The sequence below is a fragment of the Macaca fascicularis genome, chromosome 14, assembly GCF_037993035.2.
Source record: "Macaca fascicularis isolate 582-1 chromosome 14, T2T-MFA8v1.1".
Classification (NCBI taxonomy): domain Eukaryota; kingdom Metazoa; phylum Chordata; class Mammalia; order Primates; family Cercopithecidae; genus Macaca; species Macaca fascicularis.
The window spans coordinates 3357123-3380916 of record NC_088388.1 but is presented as its reverse complement, the minus strand read 5'-3'; the positions used below and the strand labels follow the sequence as shown (position 1 = coordinate 3380916).

General features: G+C 52.3%; 1 protein-coding gene and 1 long non-coding RNA gene across 4 annotated transcripts; one reads left to right on the top strand and one right to left on the bottom strand.

Annotated features, from left to right (window-relative positions):
- Nucleotides 1–5761: 5761 nt before the first annotated feature.
- Nucleotides 5762–19913, bottom strand: DHCR7 (7-dehydrocholesterol reductase). 3 transcript variants are annotated; one of them, XM_005576941.4, is made up of 9 exons: nt 19790–19913; nt 19109–19233; nt 16370–16473; nt 15491–15713; nt 13784–13874; nt 12747–12960; nt 10292–10496; nt 9243–9374; nt 5762–7222 (listed from the first exon to the last, which is right to left on the bottom strand). In XM_005576941.4, the coding sequence occupies exons 3-9, from the start codon at nt 16465–16467 to the stop codon at nt 6758–6760; spliced, it is 1428 nt and encodes a 475-aa protein (XP_005576998.3). In that variant the 5' UTR covers nt 16468–16473; nt 19109–19233; nt 19790–19913; the 3' UTR covers nt 5762–6757. The 3 variants fall into 3 exon arrangements, with proteins under 3 accessions (XP_005576998.3, XP_005576999.3, XP_005576997.3); XM_005576942.4 differs by having other exon boundaries at nt 19813–19913; XM_005576940.4 differs by having other exon boundaries at nt 19839–19913.
- Nucleotides 19914–20104: 191 nt separating this feature from the next.
- Nucleotides 20105–23622, top strand: LOC135966978 (uncharacterized). The gene is made up of 2 exons (XR_010580730.1): nt 20105–20405; nt 23171–23622. It is a non-coding gene; the product is annotated as an uncharacterized lncRNA (long non-coding RNA).
- The last annotated feature ends 172 nt before the right edge of the window (nt 23623–23794 follow it).

The following is a 23794-nucleotide window of genomic DNA, read 5'->3' as shown; positions in this document are numbered from 1 at the left end:
ACACCCTGGAGATCTTAGTGTATTCCAAGGTACAGAGGGCCATGGTGACCCTCCCTGCAGCTCCCTGCATTCCTGTCCAGGGAGGAACAGCCAAGATGGTTCTGCAGACGCCTTTGCTGCCCTCCTCAGGGTCATCTCCAAGTCTTAAAGGGAAGGCAGCCGTTCCTGCCTCTACTCAGCCTCCACAGCAGCATTTCTCATCTGCAAGGCAAGTCAAGAATGAATTCTTTCTCAAGACAGAGTGGAGTTCATTCCCAGTTAAAGAAAAAAATAATAACCATGTAATTCAAAAGACTCCCGCCTCCTCCTCACTTATCTAAGTCTGTAGCCTTCCAAGTGTGCTCAGGGGTAAGAAGAAGTGAGCCAACAACACGGAAACCAGTTCCAGAATTGGCACTTCCATTGCAGCTAAGTGTTGCAAACAGTTCTGCAGCTGAAATCCCTGGCCAGAAAGCTTGGCGGTCGATGTCTTGATGATCTTGGCCATGGGGATTTGCATCCATAATTCTAACTGGGCTTTGACTGGGGTGGAGCAGTGCCGGAGGCCCAGGGAGGTGGCGGGCATGGCTGTCGCTGTGTCAATGTGGGAGGAAGCAGCAGGAGAGGTCTGAGAGTCCACAGGGCTGCTGAGGCCCTCAGAACGACCCTGGCTTTTATTCTGAGCGACACTAGAAGACCTTGGAAAGTTCTGAGTGGTGGAGTGACAGGACTTGACTCACGTTTTGATGGGATAGTCTGGCTGTTGAGCCAAGAACAGACTGGGGGCAGGGGGCAGGAGGCGGGGAGACATGTGCTGGGGGCTGAGAGACGCTGGGACGGGGGCACCTGGTAGATGGAAAGCGGTCAGATCCTGGACATTTTACAGGCACGGCCACAGGCTTGCCCTCTGATGGAATGTGGGGTGAGAGAGGGGAGTCAGGGATGATACCAGGTTTTGGGTTTGAGCAACTGACATTTATGGGGAAAGGTCAGGACTGATTGAGGTGTGAAGTTGAGTCACCTTTCAGATGCTGAGTGAGGTGCAGAGGGGACATGTGGACTCATGAGCAGAGTTCAGGACAAAGGTGTGGCTGGAGATGGAACCTTGGAGTCATCAAGCTGTGGAGGTGTTTAAAGCTATGAGCCAGGTGGGCTTGCCTGGTACTTGCCTCTTGCTAACAGCCATCTTGCAGCTTCCCTGTGTGTCCAGGTGACAACACTGACCCTGTGCAAACCCCCACCCCTGCCCACTTCCTGGGACAACAAAGAGCTGGCCCACGTCTGTGGGTCATTGCTGAATGTGGGCATTGAGTTTCCAAAAGCCAGACCCATCCCGTCCCCAGCTCCCAGTCACTGCGGTCTTGGTTTTCCCAGGTAACATCCAGATTTCCTAAGAGATTTGGAGACCAAGGTTTGGTAAAGGGGCAAGAGTGGATTGGTGAACTGAGGAGGCACTCAGGGAGAATAATCTGCCCATCCTGATGAAAAAAACACACAGAGGGGATTTAGACCTCAAGTCTGCATGGACTTGAGGCCTCTTGACCAGAAAATCTGGCCAGGCTATGGCCTGGCGTTCCCTCTCCTAATAATGCAAGGTTTTTCTTGGTCCTTTCATGGGACTCACAGAAGGGGTGCCTCGTCTACTCAGCTCTCTGTGCTCAACCCCTTGCAGGAGGGAGCACGTGAGCGAGTGAGTGCGGGATCTGGCCGGACACTCCGGGTGCAGACACAGGAGCAGGCTCCATGCAGGACCTGCGGCCAGACTAGGCGTGTTGCAGCACCCAGGTGAGGGTGCCTGTGACCCCAAAGCCCCAGAGGCAGCGTTACAGTGCCCCTTTAGTTCTGCCGTTTGTGGATGGAGGTGTGTTAGCAGCTCACTTGTCCCCCTGCCTTGTCACATGGTGTGGCTGCCCTCCACTGGCAAGGGCAAAGGGCCAGTGTGACAGCCTTTCTGGGTACTCACACTAGGTGGGTGCCACTCTTGCCCAGCGTCCAGGAAGAATGAAGTCACATGGACAATTGAAGGATGGTGACGGCTGAGAATTTTATTGAGCAACGAAAACAGCTCTCAGTGGAAAGGGGAGCTGGAGGGGGGCCAGAAGGGGCAGGTCATCTTCCCCAAAGTCAGGCCCTCTCCCCTCTACTGTCTGAGTCTGGAGTCTTTATAGGCACAGGATGGGGAGTGCATGCTGATTGGTTTGTGAGTATGCAAAAAAAAGATTAAAACTAGACTGGGCATGGTGGCTCACGCCTATAATCCCAGCACTTCGGGAGGCCAAGGTGGGCAGATCACCTGAGGTTAGGAGTTCAAGACCAGCCTGACCAACATGGAGAAACCCAGTCTCTACTAAAAATACAAAAATTAGCTGGGCATGGTGGCGGGCACCTGTAATCCCAGCTACACGGGAGGCTGAGGCAGGAGAATCATTTGAACCCAGGAGGCGGAGGTTGCAGTGAGCTGAGATTGCACCACTGCACTCCAGTCTGGGTGATAGAGCAAGACTGTCTCAACAACAAACAAACAAACAAACAAAAATGGTTAAAGCAAAGATGCCACTCCAAGGTGGACACGACAGTGTAGAAAATCAATTAGGAAAGGGTAGGTATATGTAAAACAGGTGAAGGGTGGGGATCCATCAGAGGCAAGTACACCAAACAGCAAGACAACTTCTCAGTCCGGTCCAAGGATAACTTGGCTTTCAGGCTTTAAACTGTCTTCGGTTTGGAGGTGGGGCTTCACCGGGAACCCGCCTCTGTCTGCTGGGCATTTGGCTGCCTCCTGTCGCTATCACTGACATCCGCCTCTGACAGTCCTCCAGACAGAGCTCTGAGCAGAAGCGAATTGCACACAGCTGACTCCTGCTCCGGAAACAGCCCTCCCTGCAAGCAACGCGGTGAAGCCAACCCCAGTCCGCGGCTCTCAGTGGCACCAGTGCCTGCGAGGAAACACCCCTCCTGGTCAGAAGTCCTCCTCCTCCTCCTCCTCGGCCTGCTTAGGGCAGGAAGGTCTAGTTTATTCAAAACAAACGCATCGTATCTGTCCAGGTGCAAGCAGCCTTCCTCATCTCTACTATAATCCTGCAGAAGTGTTACTGAAAAATAACATTTATCAAAAATACAGAAAAAAAAAAAACACGATCACCTCCACCGTGCAGCTATGAATAGCGTTAATGTTTATGTTTTGGTCTATATCCTTTTATGTGTATATTTCATATGAAAACTTTATTAATTTTTTTTGAGACAGGGTCTTGCTCTGTTGCCCAGGCTGGAGTGTGATGGCACAATCACGGCCCGCTACAGCCTCAACCTCCCCAGGCTCAGATGATCCTCCCACCTTGGCCTCCTGAATAGCTGGGACTACAAGCATGTGTCACCATGCCCAACTAATGTTTTCATTGTTTTTACAGAGATAGGTTTTTGCCATGTTGCCCAGGATGGTTTCAAACTCCTGAAACTCAAGTGATCGGCCCACGTTGGCCTCCCAAAGTGCTGGGATTACAGGCGTGAACCACTGCGCCCAGCAGAAAACTTTATTATCAGCCATACTTGCACGAACATTGTTATCGAAACATATTCCTCTTCCCTTGATTTCTTCAGGGTAAATTTCTTCACCTGAATGAATGGGTCACAGAACTCCTACGTGCTGTTTAGGAGAACACTGGCTTCTTGTTGACCTCGGTGATGCCGGGAGCTACTGTTGCGATAAAGTTTGCCAATGTGATAAAGTTTGCCAAAGGATCACATGATGTGAATTTTCCTCTCTCTAATTGCTAGGGAAATTGAACAGCTTTTCAGATCTTCATTGGTCATTTCTATTTTTTAATGGTATTATCAATTGACAATAATTGCTTATATGTATGAGGTACAATGTGATGTTTTGATACCTGTGTAAATTGTAGCATGAGTCAATCAAGCTAATTAACCACCTGTGTGTTTTTGTGGGTGTGGGGAGAACCCTGAAAGTTTATTCTTAGCAATTTTGAAATATATAACACATTCCTAACTATGGTCACTCACCATGCTGTGCCACAGATTGCAGAAACTTACCCTCCTGTCTAACCCAAACTTTGTACACTGTGACCTACACTGCCCCTTTACGTCTCCGCCTGAGGTTTAAATTTGGCCTCTACCAGTTGCTACTTCTGTCATTTGGGGTGAGTTGCTTCAAACCCCAGGCCTCAGTTTCCCAAGAAGTCAGCTCTGCCATCAAAGACAGTGCCCGCAGTGCCCAGCTCCTCCCAGGACAGAGATATGTGCTGAGTTTGTTAAGATTGTTAAACAGGGACCAGAAAGCAGATCTGCTGGAGCCAACAGCAAGCAGGGTGGTTTCTGACAAAGGCCTCCCCTCGCTTTCCAAGGCTGAGGTGGGGGAGGGTGGGGTGTGTCAGGACTGAATCTACTCAAAGGAAAACAGCCTCGCTGAATGTGCCCACTGGATTCCTGCACTGACCCTGTCCTGGGGTACCAGATGCCTGCCCCTTATCAGAGGGCAGTGCCATGCCCCGTACAGCACAGGTCAGATGGCCCTGGCAATTGATCTGAGCTGCCCTTCACTCTGGAATGGGGCAAAGGCCAGCCCAGCTTCCCAGGGAGCAGGCACTGTGGCCTCACTGGGAACAGAATGCACTCTGTACCTGGAGAATGGTAGAGGCTGGCACTGTCTAATCTGAGCTCTTGGGTCACCCTGTTCTTGCCCAGAGAGAAGCGGGCTCCATCTGAGGACGAGTGAGGGCAGATGTGTCTGGTGGGACAGAGCCTGGGCGACAGCCTTGCATCTGCAGAACCCACTGTGCAAACACACGGCGTCTGGAAGAGGAACCTGCAGCCCAGCGCAAAGCTGCTCCAACAGAAACCAAACCAAAAGCAACCCTCGGCCGATTGAGACAGGCAGGTCCACATCTGAACCGAGAGCTCTCCCGCCAAACTGGCCTGGGAAGCCCTTCTCACATCAAGGCAGGAAGATAATAATGACCCTCATCTTTCAAAAGAGGAAGCTGAGACACAGAGAGGGTAGGTCCGCTCAAGGTCATGCAGCTTTTAAATGCTGGGGCCAGGATTCCAACGCGGGCAAGGAAGCCCAAATCTGAGCTCACAGCGACCACACCCCAGCCTCCGTGAAATGAATCTACTCAATGTCTGGGGAAAAAAGGCAGGGTCTACTCCGCTCAGAGCCACACAGGGCAGTGTGCTCCCATCTCCCCGGCATTTGAGTCACTCTCATGGTATGTGTCCAGCACAGACGCCCGGGACCCCTGAGGCCCATATCCTCAAACAGGTAGCAGTGGGGCCCGGTGCACCAACACCGGGGCTCCGCAGTCAGCCCAGGTCACAGTTCCAATACCCTCCAGGCTGTCTGGGAGGCCGCCTGGCTGTGGGACCAGTTCTCATGCGAAGCAATGAAACCACTCTGAGCTTGGCCCTCTGCCCCGGCGTGGGCACTGGGCTGCCCGTGTGAAACCCTCTTGTTTCTCCAGGTGCAAGACAAACCTGGCACTTTCTTTCTGGCTTCTCCGTTCACTTGCTGGGGACAGGGGGCCAAGCCTGGTTTCATCTCCCTGGGGAACGGAACACTCTCCACATCCAACCTGAAAACAGCCCCAGCAAAGGGCTGACGTGGGAGGGAGAGGGGCAGGGTGGCGCCATGCACCCATGGGCACCCAACGCTTTGATGCTGCACCCAAGCGTCTCTCTCGGACACCCCTTCTCATACCGGAAACAGAGCCCGCATATACCAGTCAGACCTGCGGTCAGGCCCATTCACGAGTCAGACACCACACAGCCATTTATTCGAACAGGGAAAGTTTAATATAAAGATGAACTCTACTCAGAGCATAAAGTTTAAAAAGAGCTTTACACAACACCGTAGGGATGAGGGAGAATGCCCCAGGTAACAAAGCACAGAAAAGGAGGTGCCCTGCCAAGGCCGGGACTGAGACCTCCTTGCTGGAGAAGGCGTGGGAGGCCCCCGAGGGTGAAGTTCCCCGAGTTGCTCAAGCCAGAGTCCGTGCAGAGTCACCGGGCAAGCAGAAAATTCTCTCGAGAAGGTGGGCGTTCACAGGGAATCGGGGAGCAGAGCCCACTCGCCTACACCTGAAAGGCCACAGTCGGTGCTGGGACCTCTCTGAGGTCTGCACACTCCAGGCAGAGCGCCCCTGGATGTCTGCCAAGCACCCCTGGCAGCTGTGCAGCAGGAGCAAGAAGGAAACGACATGAAAGCCCCTTTCTCCCCAGCGCCCCAGTTCAACACCATGCACGCTACCAAGGAGAAACACAGCACAGGCCCCGCCCACGACTGCAGAGCAGGCAGGGGAGGGGGGATCTGCAGCTGAAAGGCGATACATGGATAACCCACACACCCCACTCCCACTTTTATTTAGCAAGAATAAATGCAGCCTAATGACAGGGCATGGGAAGACCTGCTCAGCAGCAGACACCAGTGTGGGCAGAGTGTAGCGTGGCCTGGGCTCCTAATACAGGTAAATTGTCTCCAAAGGACTAGTAAAGGTGACCGGGTAATCCTCCTGCCCTAGAGACACTGATAAGGGAAAATCCGTCTGTGCTGGCAATATGGCAGTGGTGGACACTCAGAATTCCCTTGAAGGCAACAGCAAGGAACAGAGCGTTATTATGTACTGCACACCTGTCAAGTGCCGGGCTCTCTCCAGTTTACAGATGAGGAAACTGAGGCTCCTACAGTTGCAGCTGGGATGCCAGCCCCCACAGACCTGGCAGAACATGCTCTTGACAGCCCTGCAGGGCTTCTCCCTCGGGCGCTCCCTTAGAAGATTCCAGGCAGCAGGCGGTAAGGCACCGCGGCGGTGTAACGCTCCCAGTCCCGGCCGTACTTGCTGGCGCAGCGGTGCTCATCCCGGAGGCAGCGATGGGTCAGCAGGATGGCCATGTAGATGATGTAGAAGTAGGGCAGCAGGTGGCCGCCGCCGCAGGCCAGGCAGTAGGCCAGGCTGCCCATCAGGTCGCCGACGTAGTTGAAGTGGCGGGCCACGCCCCAGAAGCCTGACACCAGCAGCTTGCTGTGGTGCCTCTGCCCGTCTGCGGACGTGTAGGAGCACTCGATGACCTTTGGCTTCTTGCCCCAGATAAGGCAGCGCCCATCCGTGCGGCGGAAGAGGTCCTTCTGGTGGTTGGCCACCCGGAAGATGTAGTAACCCACCAGGCCCAGCAGCAGGACGCCCACGGCATGCAGGGTGGACAGCTGTACGGGGTGGTACACCAAGTACAGACCCTGGGGGACGAGGGGGAAGGGGTCAAGCGGTGCTTTGCCCAGGGAGAGGACAGGAGTGTGGGCTCAGGGGCCCGGTGGGCCTGGGGTCGAACCGCAGCTCTGCCTCTGACACGCCTTGCCTCAGTGTTCTCTTCTGTGAATAAAAGCACTTACTTCGAGGGCTATTGTGGGTATTAAATGAGTAACTCCACCCGCATTCTACCTGTCTATGTGTGTGTGTGTGTGTGTGTATATACCCCCTATATATGACATATAGTATAAATATCAAACATGTAACAGTATTAAAAATATAATCTGAATTTAATATTGTGATGGTCAATTTAATGTGTCCACTTGGCCAGGCCACTGTTCCCAGATATTTCATCAAACACTAGTCTGGTTGTAAAGGCATTTTTCAGATGAGATTCACGAATCAGTCGACCAGGCAGAGCGGATGACCCTTCACAATAGGGGTGGGCCTCATCTAGTCAGTTGAAGGCCTTAAGAGACAGAAGACCCACCTTCCCCAAAGAAGAGGGAATCTGCTAAAAAGTGGCCTTCTGACCACGCACAGTGGCTCACTCTGGCCACACACAGTGGCTCATGCCTGTAATCCCAGCACTTTGGGAGGCTGAGGCAGGCGGATCACAAGGTCAGGAGTTTGAGACCAGCCTGACTAACGTGGTAAAACCCCATCTCTATTAAAAATACAAAAATTAGCCGCGCATGGTGGCGTGCACCTGTAATCCCAACTACTTGGGAGGCTGAGGCAGGAGAATCGCTTGAACCCAGGAGGTGGAGGTTGCAGTGAGCCAAGATCACACCACTGCACCCTAGCCTGGGTGACAGAACAAGACTCCGTTTCAAAAAAAAAAAAAAGTGGCCTTCTATTTAAGCGTAGCATCAACTCTTCCCTGGGCCTCCAGGCTGCCCTGAAGCCACCCTTCAATCACATGAGTTGAAAAATACATCTGTTTCTTACACGTATACCCTCCACCCTTCCATTGATTCTGTTTCTCCGGAGAAGACTAATACAAATGTAGTGTAAAAAATGTACATCCATCTCAAGACACATACAGAGGTAAAGCAAGTAAGAACTACTATATAGTGGGACCTATTGCTACGTTTTCACATCCCTAGAAAACGGAGTTTATAAAACCAGGGAACCAGCAGGCCTGCAGCCAGCCATGTGGAGAAATGGGGCCGGGTGGGCCATGCGGAGGCTCCAAGGACCTGGTGTGAGCGTGGGGCCAGCTGGGGCTCTGCACCCTCCACCTGGTACTGGCCCTCTCTGCTGTGAGCGTCTCCAGGACACTTCTCCAGGACACCCACACCTCCATCCCACAGGACTGGCTGTCACGGGTGAGGCTGGGCCTGTCATATCCTGAACAGGTGACAGCCTCTCCACGTTGGTTCTCTTCACTTGTGCACAGCCTCCTGGGGCAGGCCACCCCACCGTGCTGCTGAGCAAGTGCCCTGGTGTGAGTTATTTCTGTCCCCAGGGGGCTCCTTGCTCTTGAAATGGGCAGATGGCATCCTGCATAGGATGCGGGACCAGATGCCACCTGGTATCCCTTACCTGGGAGCCCAGCATTTCCCCCAAATCAGAGCAGGGCTGCTCTCGTTGAGCTGGGAGGGAAGTGGGGGGCTTGATGCCAATGACAAGGCCGCTCGCTGTCCCCCACTGTCTTGGAACTCCCAGGGCAGCCCTGCCCCAGTGCCCAGCACATCCTAGGAGGCAGGAATAAAGAGGACACCTGCTGCCAGCACCCGTACTGACCCCCCTCCACCTCGACTGCCCCATCTAGCCCTAAGCCGGCATCTGCCCTACTTTGCAGATGTTGGGGACATGCTCAAGGTCACCTCCCTGGCTGGTGGCCCAAGGCGGCCAAGCTAGCTAATACATGAGGCCTTCCCTTCTTCCTAGAAACAGAAAGCAGCTTTGGCGCCCCCAAGGACAGATGCTTCTGCAAGGAGAAAGCTTAGCATGTGTCTGCCAAATGCCCCGCTGGGCCGGCCCCGGCCCTGCCCACCTCCTCACCTGCAGCGTGTAAAGGTAAGGCAGCCAGACACAGTCGCCCCAGCCCAGGTACCACCCGAAATGGTCATGGCAGATGTCAATGGTCTTCAGGTACCAGGTTTCGTTCCAGAAGAAGTCAATCACGTAGATGGCCTGCAAGACGGAAGCAGCCGCTGACTGTTCCCAGCCCTCCTGGGGCCCAGACGGGCCTCGGGGAAATCACACTCGGCGCGGACGCAGGAGGGGGCGCTTGGGGAGCGGCTCAGCAGCTTCCTCACTGTGCAGCTGGGGCTCTTCCTGCCTGGCACATGGGCAGGGGTAAGGGTGTCCTTGTCCTCAGAGCCACCCAAGCCCATGGCCCTGGCGTCTCTTCCAGCCCAGGTTCTCAGGGCCTGCACTGGCGCATGCCGAGGGAAACGGATACGTTCATCCCAGCCAGGTCAACCTCCTGCCTGAGCAATGTCAGCAGCTCCTGACCGGCCTCCTTCACCCTCTCGGGCCCTCCTAGCCAGCTCCCACCGGCTCGCTGGGTGACGCTTCTGAACACACCTGATCCCTGCCACCCTGCACCCCAGCTCAGCACACACTTTCCCGGTCTTGCTGCTTTTAAGATAAAGACGACGACTTCCATAAGGCCTCCAGCCTCACCTGCCTCCGAGCTCCTGAACGCTGTCTGCACAGGATGCGGGACGTTCCTGAGTGTCCCAGACTTGCCACCCTCTCTCCCTACAGGGGGTGCCTGGAGCATGCCGTCTTGCCTCCACTCTACCAGGTTAACTCCCACGCACCCCCAGAGTCTACCCTGGTGTAATCCCCAAGGGAGACCTTCCCGGACCATGCCTGGCTGCGTAGAACCTGCCTCCTCCCCTCCCAGGGCTGGCAGAGACAGGCACCCAAGGATGGCTTCCTTCACCACATGCTCTCCGGCCGCTTCCTGGTGACACCTGGAGAGGGCGGCTGACTCTCTTTTACAAGCGGTAGATTAAGGTCATGGAAACACGCTCCAGCTCTTGGGTTTCCCCAGAGCCCGCCGGTATCGGCGTTCCACCCTCTCCAGCCATGACAGGCACCTGCAGGACGTTGACCAGGACCATGGCGTTGGTCACGTGGCCGTGGAGCTCCCGCTGCTTTGCTGCGAAGGACAGGTTGATGAGCGTCCAGGCGACGATCCCGGGGCGCCCGTTGAAGAACAGCTTGAAGTCAAACCACTTCCCGATCCGAGGGTTAAACTCGACGCCCATCATGTAGTTGTAAAAGAAATTGCCTGTGAATTTGCTTGAAAATATAAATAAAAGATACATTTAGTGGAAGATGGGGCCACCTTGCTTAGTGGGAGCCCAGCACTGGTCCAGGGTCCTAAAGGGTAACGTGAGACGGCACGGGCAGAGGCTGGCCATGAGCCGCCAGGACCCCCACGGCTGGAATGCTTCAGTTGCTGGTTCCTGGCACCCTCATTCATTCCCCTTTGTGTTCAGCTGCTGCTCAGCAGAGGCATCCTTGGCAGAAGCCCCTGGGCACCTGCTCCGTGCCCGGGAGGGTGGGAGACTGGCCCTGGGCTGGTACCTGGGTTTCTCTCTACCCTTCTCCAGATGCCCTTGATGCATGGCACAGGTGAGCCGAAGAACTGGCTCAACTGCACTGAGATTACGTTCTGGGGCCCAAGCACGTGGTTTGAAGTAGACTCGGGGCATGTGGGTCCTCATGGGTGAGTGACATTATAAATCACGCCAGCGTAGAGAATGACAAACGCACCCTGGGCCCGGCTTCCAGCATGTGCAGGACAAGTTCTTTGACCAGTTACCTGAATCCCCCAATCCCTGGAGGGCCAGAGCATCAGCTGAGATAACCCCTGTGGAGACCCTGGCTCGGTCTAGCTGGCTGCGGACACACAGCAATTTCTGTGTTAACTAGAAAATCCTATTTTCATGTCCAGTTCCCTCAGGTAGGGTAAGTAGCAAAAAGCAAAACACACAAAGTCCACAGTCATTGACATGAAAGGTGACAAGGATGATCTAAAGGAGACATTGAAGGCCAGGCTCATTATCTGGTAACACACAGGCTGCAAAGTGTCATCCTCCAGAAACACTTCCCAAAAGCCTAGGTGTAAACCACACTGGGTGTTTTGGATCCCCCAAACTGAACTGTGAGTCCCACTGCCTACAAGTGTCCACAGGAGAATCCCACCAAACATTGGTTTATGATGGATGGATGGATGGATGGATGGATGGATGGATGGATGGATGGACGGACAGATAAGAGGGTGAGTGGGTGGAAGGATGGATGAATGAGATGGGGAGAGGAGCAGGGGGATGGATAAATGATAGGCAGGGTTGAGCTAGGGTGCAGGGTGGCAGGGATCAGGTGTGTTCAGAAGCGTCACCCAGGGAACCGGAGGGAGCCAGCTAGGAGGGCCTGAGATGGTAAGGGAGGCCGGTCAGGAACTGTGGACATTGCTCAGGCAGGAGGTTGACCTGGATGGGATGAATGCATCCCTTCCCTTCAGCACACGCCATTAACAGGCCCTGATAGAGTGGATGGATGAGTAGGTGGATGGATGACGGGCAGGTGGATGGGTGGGTGGCTAGATGTGTAGGTGGGTGGGTAGGTGGATGGATAAATGGATGACGGGTGGGTAGACAGATGGGGTGGAGGGTGGATGGGCAGGTGGATGAGACGGATGATGGACGGTTGGGTGGGTAGGTGGATGGATGGGGAGATGGGCAGGTGGATGGGTGGGTGGCTAGATGGGTAGGTGGATGGGCAGATGGATGAATGGATGATGGGAGGGTAGATGGACGGATGATGGCTGGGTGGCTGTGGGTGATGGATAGGTGGATGCATGAGGGTGGGTGGATGATGCATTGGTAGGCAGGTGAATGGGATGGGTTGATGGGTAGATGGATGGGTGAGTGGGTGAATGGGATGAGGTGATGGGTAGATGGATGGGTGAGTGGGTGAATGGGATGGGGTGATGAGTGGGTGGATGATGGGTGAATATGTAGGTGAACGGGTGGATGGGTGGGTGGCTGGGGAGATGGGCAGATGAATGGGTGAGTGGACAGACAAATGACTGGCTGACCGCTGTCCAGCCAAGGCTTCCATAGAATGGGTACAAGCCAGCAGGGCTCTCCTGGGAAGCTGTTACATTAAAGCCACAGGGACAACAAGACTCTTCACGAAGCTTGTTTTGGGCCTCACTAGCTAATCCAAAGAGGCAATGGTCTGCCAGTGCCCCAAGCCAGAAGTTCTTCCTGACTTCCCTACCCCCACGCCAGCCCTAAAGACAATGACTTGGCCACCACATCTGACCTGGCCATCTTCAGCTGCATTCTAGCCAAGGCTGGAGAAGCCAGCAAACATTCAGAAAGGATGTTCCCCAGGGTGAAGCAAGTTCCATCCCCTCCTCCTCTTCCATGGATTCTCAGTGCTCAGGGCTTTACAACTACCTGCCCCAGGCAGCAAGAAAGGCCAGGGGTGGAAGTTTCCACTTTCCACATCAGGCTGGACCCGCTGCTAAGAACGTACCAGTCTCTGGCGCTGGTGGGGAAGAAGTAGCCCTTGACCATGGCGAAGGTGGAGACGGCATAGCCAAGGATGTTGGCGCACCACAGCAATGGGATCCAGTTGTCGAAGATGATGGTGGGCGAGAACCAGGACAGGAGATGAGCGTTTGCAAACCAGAGCAGATGTGTGAGGAGCCAGGCTTGCAGGCCGTTGATCTGATACTTGTTCACAACCCCTGCAGACGAAGGATTCAGAAATCAAGGTGCTTTCCCAGCCTGTAGTAAGGAGCTTGGCTGGGCTGAAGTGTGCCTGGCGGGGGCTCTGGTCACTTTCTGGGCCTCTGCTGCTGCAGACCCTCGTCCGGGGCCCCAGGCACCATCTCTGAGGCTCCTACACCCTTGGCCAAGGAACTGCCTGCTCCTCCTAATTCCTGGGAAGAGGGAGAGGAGGCTGAGTCCATCCTTTGGTTCTGCATCTTGCTAACTGGCCATAGGCTGAGTGACAGGTGCGCAGTCTGACAGGGAGGTCAGGGCAGAGGGGCAGAAGCAAGTGAGGATGCCCCTGTGGTGTCCCTGGTCCCATCTGTAATTGTTGGGGAGCACCTCAGCCCACCCCCACCCCAAAAACAGGGAGTCTCTCAGGGCAGAGTTGGGGTGAGGTTCCAGTCTGCACCCACGTGTGAGGCATGAAGCCAGGCTCCTCATGGTTCTCAATGATGGCGAGGAATGAACAGACAAGGTCTCCCATGGACAGCCCAGAGGAAGGCACGGTGGTCTCTGCAGGAAGCTCCATGGGCCCAGTGCATCCCCTGCTATGGGGCTGGGAAGAAGCTGGACCCATCCATTCCCTCCTTACCCAGGAAAGTGATTTCTAACCTGGGTGTGGGATGGCCCCAGCTGCCCTCAATGGTTTTGAGGACGGATGCTGTGAAAAATCCAAGCAAAATGGATTTCTATCCTGTGACAAGTCTTAGGGATGAAGCAGTGTGGGGAAGGACAGGTCCCTGAGAGGAAGGGCCAGGAACGGGAGCCTGGGGAGGGTGAAGGGGAGGGAGCTACCTGCAGGGGTCACGGCCCCCTCCTGGATGCCTCCTACGTAGCCGGGTAGAAACTTATGGCAGAAGTCAGGGAGAGACGTGTACAGAAGCACCTGAAACACACAAGCAGCCTGATCACCCCCACCTGGAGGGCACCTGCAAAGGGGGACGCATAGCAGGAACATGAGAATCACAATCATAGCCTTTTTCTTCCCAAAGCACTTATGGCTCCTGGAAGCTCACACTGCTGGGCTGCCGGTTTTGAAGAGGGTTCTGAGACAATAAACTCATCAACCAGGGAAAGTGCCAACGCGTTCTCCCCCAGGGCTCCATTCGCCCCTCAGGAGAGGGCACAGGTCCCTCCCAGTCACCTTTAAAAATGGAGAATCCCACAAAAGTCACCTTTTTTTGATACATAAATCTATTTTTTGAGATGACGTCTTGCCCCACCACCCAGGCTGGAGTGCAGTGGTGCAGTCATAGCTCACTGCAGCGCTGACCTCCTGAGCTCAAGTGATCCTTCCACCTCAGCCTCCCAAGTAGCCAGGATTATAGGTGTGCACCACCACACCCGGCTAAAATTCACCTTTTTAAAGTGCACAATTCAGTGGCAGTCAGCACATTTACATCACTGGTTGTACACCCATCACTGCTAATTCCAGAACTTTTCATCACCATAAAAGAAAATGTTGTTCCCATCCACGGTCACTCTGAGTTCCCTGGCCCTGCCGCCCCTGGCTGCCACTGAGCTTTCTGCCTCTGTGGATCTGTGTGTGCTGGGCATTGCACATAAATGGAACCGCACGGTATGCGGCCTCTGTGACTGGCTTCTCTCGCTCACTGGTGTCTTCAAGGGTCATCCGCCTAGTGGCATCAGAGCTTCATTCCCTTCCACTGCCAAATAGTGTCCCACAGTGGGCACAGTGTTCTGTTCTGTGTGTCTATTCATCTACTGATGGACAGGTGGGTTCCTGCTTTGTGTCTATTTGTGATTCACACTGCCCCTGTTCACTCAAAGGGACCAAGAGATCGGAACTGAGAAGTATTCTGGAGCCCAAAAGCTTGGACCCTGCGGAGAAACAGCTAATCAGGATCTGAGCCTTCCTCCCTCGCAGGGAAGAAAAACCCAGGCCTGTCTCTTTCTAGCACCGTTTCCCTGGAAACCTTTTCCTGGGTTCAGACAATCAGCACCACCCCTGTGTGTGCCAGGTTTATAACAACCCCTTCCCGGAACTCCCTCTGGACCGGGAAGCCGGTGGGGACACCACAGAGCTGAGAACATCCTGGATCTTGACCGCCTGTGGGGAAACACAGCCCTGCCTCGTGAGTGGCATCTCATGACTGAGAGCGTCCCTTTGGGGACTGAGATGCTCCTTTCCAGGCCTGGTGCAAGGCATGACTCCTGCCGACTATGGGGCTTCCTCGGGCTGGCCCTGCCCTCCCACCAGGTTTTGCTCCTATCCTCAGCTTGTCTCTCCAGAGCTGGGCGTGCCCAGCAACTGCAGGCAGGCAGGCCATGAAGGTGTATTGAACACTGATGTGACAGGTGCCTTCTGCCTGACATCTGAGGATGAATCTGAACACACCAAGGAATGCCCTGCTGGGTCCCGGGAACCCAGATGTCAACCTGAGTCAGGATCCCATGTCCCAGACAAATGGAAGGACTACCCCAGCAGGAGGGCACACTCCCCACCTGCTGTGCCCCGACCCCAGGGCAGGGGCTGCTGACCTGGAAGGTGACCCACAAGGTATAGAGCTGGGCGGCTTTCCTCGTTATAGGTGGAGTCTTGGCCCAGATGTCTGACAGCCGAGCACGCCCGGTGGCGATGTCCACCACGGGGCCGGTCAGGGCGCAGCTGTACTGGTCACACGCCATGATGAAGTAGTAGACGATGAAGGGCGCACACAGCAGTAGGAAGATGATGCTCCCCAGTGAAAACCAGTCCACCTCCCTGCGAGGACGGATGCAGGCAGTCACACGGGGGCCCATCCGCCCCGGGCCCCACCAGGACCCTAACAGGCTCTTGTGTGGAGGACCTGTTGCTCAAACCCACCAGCACCCCATGAGAGAGGGCATCAGCTCCTAGCACAGGCCCTCCTTGTGGGCAAGGAAGCCACTCAACATGCCTGCTTTACTGTGGTTGATTAACTGGCGGCACAATCTGGGGCCCCCACGGAAGGCCCAGAGCTCAGAACATGAGTGCAGGTAGGTTTTTCACAACCACCAAGGCCAGTCATTTCCCCAGTTCCAGGCCGGAGAGGACACTCGCCCCACAGGAAGTCCCCACGGCTCCATGGAAAAATGGGAGCTGTGACAACAGGTCATACTCCAGGGTGGTGAGAAGGCCCCAGCTGCTCTTTAAGCCCATATCTTTTTTCCCACATTGTGGACCGGCCATGATTTCTAGTTTCTTTTTCTAATTCCTTACTTTATAAAGTGGGAAACTGCTTACCTTTCATTAGTCTTGACAAAAAAAAAAAAAAAAAAAAAAAATTTTTTTTCTTTTAAATAGGTGTTTCATTCCTTTGGGTCCATACAATTCCAAAGGCTGGAAAGCTCTGAGACCCCACTTTACTTTCTAGCTGGGAGAACAGGCAAGATCCTTACCAGGCACGGCCCCACTGCCCTTGAGATGCAGTTCTGTCATTGGTGACGCTGTCTCCACTCTTGGCTTTGGGAACGTTGGGTTGCGATTTTGCAGCCATTGGGCCCTGCAAGAAGGAGAATCTTGCTAAAATTGTCCCTCAAATAACAGACACCACTTTTCCCTGTTGCATCCACCACTGCTCCTGGGCCTGGCAGGGCTGGCCTCCTGTGCACACCTTCCCGGTACCTTGTCCCTGACAGCAGATTCCATGCAGGGAAGAGATCATCTTGTCTTAGACTCTCTCCTCTGGACCCTGCAATCACCTCCCACCTGACCTTCCTACGGCTGCTCCTGCTAGTCTCAGTTCATTCTCCAAACATGGCAGAATGCCCCTCCCTCTTCCAGCACAAATTGGCTCCCACCTCCCTCCTACATACCACTCTCTCCTATTCTCCTTGGCTCCAGGAACACAGGGGTCTTCACTCATCCTTGAACACAGTCTAAGTCGCCCGTGGCACTGACTTCCTCTGCTTAGAGCACATTTGCAGGTGTCCTTGTTCAGGGCTCATGTAAAATGTCCCCTCCTTGGGAGATCTTCTCTCCCAGCCAATCTGAAGCAGCTGCTCCCCAGGTTCCCTGCCAAGGCCCTCCACTGGGTACTTAATTTTCTTAGTAACTCTCCCCATCGCCTAGAAGTATTCATTTGTGTGTGTGTATTGTCTGTCTCCCCTCACTAGAGTGTAAGTTTCCCAAGGGCAGGAATTGTGTGTCCTCCTCATTGTTCTACTACCAGGGCCTAGAACAGCGGCCCATATGAGGCCCTCAATAATCACCCTACAAAAAAAGGCGGAGAGAACAAAGAATGTCTCTAGGTACCCACAGCTGCTCTACATGGTTATAATTTGGAGGAAGCAGTGACATCCCCACTTCCAGAACAAGTTCATAACTGTGAAACTTTAAAATATCAGAGATTTTTTAAAAAGATGCTCTTGAAAGCTTTTAGAGAAAAACCAGGAGTAAAAATCATGGTAGCCTTAGATTTCTCAACAGCAAACTGGATTCTAGAAGACAATGACGAAAATTTTCAAAATTCTGAGGAAAACTTTTTTGCAACCTAGAATTCTATTCCTATGAGAACTATTACTCAAGGACAACAACAAAGGATCCAGGAAACTGGAGACCCAAGAGAGCTGCTGAAGTGATGTCCACAAAAGGGCATGGGCAAGTCCCAAGAGGACAGCTATGCAGCAGGACTAGCCAGAAACCAGACCACATTGGTATAAGATGAATGGCTAGGAAAGAGAGGAAATGAAAATGATGAATTTTGTTGCATCCGAATGTGTAGGAAAATTATTGATATGTGTGACAGCTCAGTTACAGCATCCAGAAAAAAAATATGAATGATAGATGCATAGAAACCTTACCAAATTAAAAAAAAAAAGCAAGGCAACTGTTAACTCCAGGAAAAATAAAAAGTCATACAAGGGAGGAAAAGAAGAAATCAAACCATTATTATAGGATCTTACTTGGCTCAACAATGAATAATGGTAACTTTGTCATAACAATGTATTCTCTATTGATTATTGTACGTGCAGAAGGAAATTTGCAAAGTTAGGGTTGCTAAAAGCAAACTACTTAGAAATAAGTAGGTACATACAACAACACAAAAGTAGCTAAAAGAATGAAAAGTGTTTGCTGCTGGCAAGCAAGACTGTCGACGTGGGATGCGGTAGGGACTATTTCTTTGGAAGCCTTTTAACCCTGATTTTTAAAAAAATGTGAGCATGAACTACTTTAATAAACATTTACACTCATTTAAAAATTTTCAATTATGAAAGACATTTTCCTTATGCAGTGTGAGAACTGGAGTAGCAGCACTTAATTCAATTTACACAAGTTAGTTTCTGAAGTTCCTATGATGTACAAAGCAGGACGAAGAGTTCTTGATGGGAAGAGACCGTGTCTCTCTACGGCCCCAAATACTGAATACAGAGCCTGGTGAGTGCCAGTCACTCTCCTTATATCTGTAAAATCAAAGTGGATGAAAGAAAACTGCTTCTGAGAAAAACTGACACGCTAGCGAGTCTGATCTCAAGATCACAGCCACCCGGACAAGCCAGCTTGTTTTAGACAGTTCCTCTCCCACAGGCTCTCATCAAGGTAAGATACAAGTTTAGTTTCTTCTCAACCAAAACTTACCAGCTCAGTGCCCCCACTCCCTCTGATCCCTAGTTTCCACACTGACTAGTGTTAATCCAGACCACCCACATGCACACTTGCCTTACAGGAAGGCTAAGCAGAATGGGGTGGCATTCTTCCTGCCCCAAGTCATGGATAAGCTACGAGGGGACAATGCCTGGTACCAACATTATCAACTATGTAAAATACCAGAAAATTGCAAAGGGTCAGAGGATGTGTAACCTCAGAACCAAAGTGTGAAAAAGCCACTGGGAGAATGTTGTCAAAAGGAATTAAAACAAGACCTAAGAAGTACTTTTAGCTTACTACAGAGTTCAGTCACCCAGGAGTCAGCTCTTTAGTCATAAGCATTGAGTTTTGCAATAAATATCTAAGTAACATCCTTCCCAATAGATGGCTGGGAACAGACAAAGGGGAGGTGCCCTGATACGTTGTACTTTACTCATAAGAGGCACAGACAGTCATTGGCACTCAAGAGCTGGTGGACCAGTCTGTCTGTACTTTCAACGCTGTGAAGCCATAGCCTGCGCTCAGGATCCAGGACACTGAGACACACTTACCTCTAGACTCTTGCCAAATAGTTTCACAGCAGAAGGGAAGTTTTCCTTCTTGAACTGGTCCCTTAAAAGTTTCTAGACACCTGTGCTCCAAATGCCTGCTTGATCCTTCTCAACCGGCTAAAGTCCTGCAGGGAACACAAAGATGAATAAGACCCCAGGGAGCTAACATTTCAGGAGAGGGCAGACGCTCAAGGTCCACAGTTGGAGTCAAGCAAGAGGCACAAGGTGAGCGCTCAGGGCTTCAACAGCCGCATGTCAGGTAGGGCGGCGGACAAGCCAGTCCCATCGCAGAGCTGCTGTGCCTGGCTCAGCACTGACAAAGAGGGAGGCGAACAACAGGTGGAGCAGGAGAAAGCGCCGCCGCGGAGCGCGGCACGGGGTAGGGGCCAGGAGCCGACCCCGGAGCCAGGCAGCCTTCGCCCGGGGAAGCTCCAGACCGCGCGGGTACAGGGCATCCCTCAGGGGCCGGCTCGTGGGGGAGGGGAGACTATCCACGCCTCCGCCCCGCCTTCCCGGAGCCCCAGTTGCCCCTAGCCTGTGAGCCGGACCCTGTCCCCACTAGCGCGCGCAGGTCCCCGTCCCCACCTGCGCGCACGCCCCCTGCCCCTGACCCCACCCTCGCCCTGTGAGTGGGCACCTGGGCACGTGTCCCCCACTGCGCACACCTTCCCCTGGTCTCACCTGCGCACACCTCGGCCCCTCACCTGCGACCACCTTCCCTTGGCCTCACCTGCGCACGCGCCCCTTAGCCGGCTCGCGCTGCTCCTCGCCGCCTACCCTCTAGCCAGGGGCCGGAGTCACCAGCAGGGCAGGGGTGCCCGCCCCCGGATGACGTCAGCGATTGCCCGCCAATCGGAGGCGAACCCCGGACGCCCGTCGGTCCCGCGCCCCGCGATTGGCCGAGACGCCTGAGCTGACTCCGGGCCCACCGCGCCCGCCACTCGGCAGCGGCCAGACTCGAGATTGACGGCCCAGGCCCCGCCCCGCCGCCCCGCCGCCCCTCCCCGGCCCCCGCGAGTGAGCGCAGCTTCCCGCGCTTGGTCTGGAACCGCTAGGACCAGCCGGGTGTGGGGCGGGGCGGGGAGGCCACGTGGGCCGCGCGGAGAACGTGCCAGGCTCATCACCTGGATGATCGTGCCTCAGTTTCCTCCTCGGCAAATGGGGCTTCAGCGGCTCGCGACGCACATTGATGGAGCGTATGTCCAGGCGCCGGTGCACCGCAAGGAGCGAAATAGACACAGCCGCTGCTCCTAGGGCTTATGTCCCGGGGCGAAGAGGATCCTCCGCAAACGATCAGGTAAACACATGGATGTCAGGGAAGTCTCGCTGCTGGGAGACCGCCAAAGTGACCCGAGATGGAGTCCAGGTGGTCTGCTTATTAGGGGGCACACCCGTGCTAGGACGGGAGGGGAGGGAGCAGCAGAACTGGGCAAAGGAAGAAGCTGAGCCACAGTGCGAGCCGGACGTACGGGCCACGTTGCGAGGGCATGACCTGGGGCGAGGCAGACCTGGAGGTGGGGGCAGCTGAAGGTGTCTGCTGACCCCACACCCAACAGCTCGGGTAACAGACCTTACTTACGGGCAGAGCGATCTAGTTACCACGTCTCTGTGGCCCTCAGAGATACATCATGTTTTATTTTTAACCTGCACCTTTTTGTTTTGAAAAATGTTCAGCATACAAACAAGTTGAACGTAAAGTGAACACGCAGATTCCTGGATTCACCAGGGGTGAGCAGGTGGCCACGTTTCATGTCTCTCTTTCTCTCTTTATATATGTGTATTTTTCTTTTTTCTCCCCACTCAGTCCCCACCGTTAGCTGCAGATACCGTGATATCCCCCTCCCAAATACTTCGGTATCCAACTCTGTAAGAAGGAAAACCTTCTCCTATATTACCAAAATACAGTGACCACGTCAGTTCAACGCTGTTATCTATTCTGCATCTCCAGTTTCCCCCGGTTACCCCAATAATGCCCTTTACAGCCCTTTTGTTATTGTTGTTTTGTTTTGCTTTTTTGAGACGGGGTCTCCGTCACACAGGCTGGAGTGTAGTGGCACGATCGATCACAGCTCACTGCAGCCTTGAACTGCTGGGCTCAAGCGATTCTCTTCCCTCACCCTCCTGAGTAGCTGGGACTACAGGAGCACACTTTTTTTTTTTTTTTGGTAAAGACGTGGGTCTCACTATGTTACCCAAGCTGGTCTCGAACTCCTGGGCTCAAGCGATCCACCCATCTTGGCCTCCCACAATCCTGGGACAACAGGTGTGAAGCCCTGCCCTACAGTCCTTTTTTAAACCCCAGGATCTAATCAGGGAGCCACACTGTGCATTCAGGCTATGCACTTTTTTTGGCAGGATAATATACTAGAGCATGTTTTATCTTGTCAGAAGGCTGTCAACCTGAAATAACCAAACGGGTCAGAATTTAGCTTAAAGAGAGTTTATTTAAGTGTATAAAGTTTGAGGACAGGCTGCCTGGGAAGCACAGATTTTAAAGAATGGAAATCAGTGTTTCAAAGTGTAGATGTTTGGGATCATTTATGTAGACAAATTTTAGGGAAGTTTAACAGAATTTTAACTTTTTTATGCATAAAGTTATAATCTGACAAATTGAGGTGGTCTTTTTTGGAGAGAAGGTATATTTAACATTTTACACTGAAGATGTAGGAGTCTGGTCTGAGTTAAGTATGGGATAATAAGAGACAATATAATAAAGATCAGTAATTAAAAGGGGAGGAGGCCTGGTCTGTGGTCTCTCCTAGTCATTTATAAAACATAAATGATAGAGAAAAACATTAGTCTCTAATCTAAAAGACAAAATTACAAACATGCTACGTGACTCAGTTTCTAGGACTTCCCTCTTGACATAATAAATTTATTTATTTTTATTTATTTAAAGACAAGATCTTGCTCTGTTGCCCAGGGTGACATAATAAATTTCGAGAGTCCTAAACTTTTCTAAGACAACACATCACTGTGCTCCATGATTGATAGTGGGGTTCAGTGTTTACTGCCAGAAGTCTCCATTTTTCCTTTTGTTATTTATGAGTAATTGGAGCAGTGATACTTTGAGACTGTAAATATGCTATTCCCAAATTACCTTTCACCCTAGCATTTAATGATGACTCTTGCCTGAATCCCTTATTTCTTGGGACAATGTTAATTTTCTAATTTTATCATTCCCTCAACTTTGATTAATAAATTATTTATTAGCAAGCATTCTTCTGTAGAAATTTCCTCTTTATTTTTTTTTTTATCAGTATGCCCTAATGGATTTAACTGACTGAGTTATGATCCTTACTGTATTGTCCTGTCTTTGGCTAATGGGAGCCCCTTCAAATTGGCTTCTTTTTTCAAATGACATGTCCCTACCATCCTTTGAGTACTTACTATTTTCTGGGACAACCAGATATTCAAGGATCCTCCCCTTCTCTGCCCAGGCCTGGTGTCAGCCATTGTTGGCAGGAGATCATTTGAGCAGATTGTGTGGATTTCAGAGGCATGAAAACTACTGTGAGGATTAAATAAGTTAGCGTGTATAACATTCTTGTACTTTTGTGGAGTTGCCAAATTGTCATGAACAAGCATTACTTTATAGGCAGTGAAAAAGTGATTTAAAAAATGTGAAAACAGGTATATGTACATAAGCTAAAAATAAAGTCCTAAGTCCCCCATTGACCAAAGGGACCTTCTCTTGAGCAAGGGGACACCAGAAAAACCTTAACACTGAGTTTCCAGACATGACGCGATGGGAGGTCAGACATGCCTGGTAATAGCCCCCTGTTTTAGAGTTTGGACAGCACAACTGGCCAGCATTCTTGTTAAAACAGATATCGTAAGACTGATAGAACGGACTCTGTGGCAATATGACACCAAATTATAAACAGGACCTAAAGCCATGCTAGGCAAGGGTAAGTCAGGCACTCCACACTTAGAGAATAAACTATATTCTAACGGCCACAAGGCTTTCTGTGTCTCTATTAGCCAAACACTGGCCTTGGGATAGGCAATATTAAAACAATTGCAGCTCCACATGCTGACTAACTCACCCTGTTTCACCAGCCATAACAGCTGTGATTGGACAAGAGACTGATTTCAGTGACTTTCTCCTGATAAGAGACCACCGACCAGCTGACCCCACCGACCAGCTGACCCGTTTATAGAGATGATGCACCTGTATGCCTTTGTGTCCTGAAAAGATCTTTTGCCATAAAGGCCCTAATTGTAAGACATGTAAATGTTAAGTCTCCACGCCAAAGTGAACATGGGTCATATATTCCATGCTTTGCTCAAAAACAGGGCATGTGTCAGGACCACCTTCATGAATATTCATAGCTCCTCCTCTAACCTGTTAAATATGTATGTTTAGTCAATCCCTTCAGCATAGAGCTCCTGCCCCAAACCCTCCTCTTTGGAAGTGCCTGTCTCTGGCCTTGGCTGGAGACAGATTCCTGGTGCGGCCACCTTGCAGGCTACAACCCTTTACAACAAATAAAGCCTCCTCTTTTTCCAAATTTGTAAATTGTGTGTTTTTAAACTAACATGAATGACGGAAGGAAGGACGGCCTCTTCGAGCAAGGATGGTGAGGCAGTTATTTATATGGGGGAAAAATGGATTCTACCCTGGGTGGACTAAAGAGGAAATGTGAAAAAATAAAAAGTGAGAAACTGCTGATAGTGAATCGG

What these genes read in the sequence shown, in the direction of transcription:
- DHCR7 (XM_005576941.4), bottom strand. Translation starts at nt 16,467, where the DNA reads ATGGCTGCAAAATCGCAACCCAACGTTCCCAAAGCCAAGAGTGGAGAC. An exon ending in GGGCAGTGGGGCCGTGCCTG is followed by an intron (nt 15,714 to 16,369) that starts GTAAGGATCTTG and finishes CCGTCCTCGCAG; the next exon opens with GGAGGTGGACTGGTTTTCAC. An exon ending in CCTTGTGGGTCACCTTCCAG is followed by an intron (nt 13,875 to 15,490) that starts GTCAGCAGCCCC and finishes TGTGTGTTTCAG; the next exon opens with GTGCTTCTGTACACGTCTCT.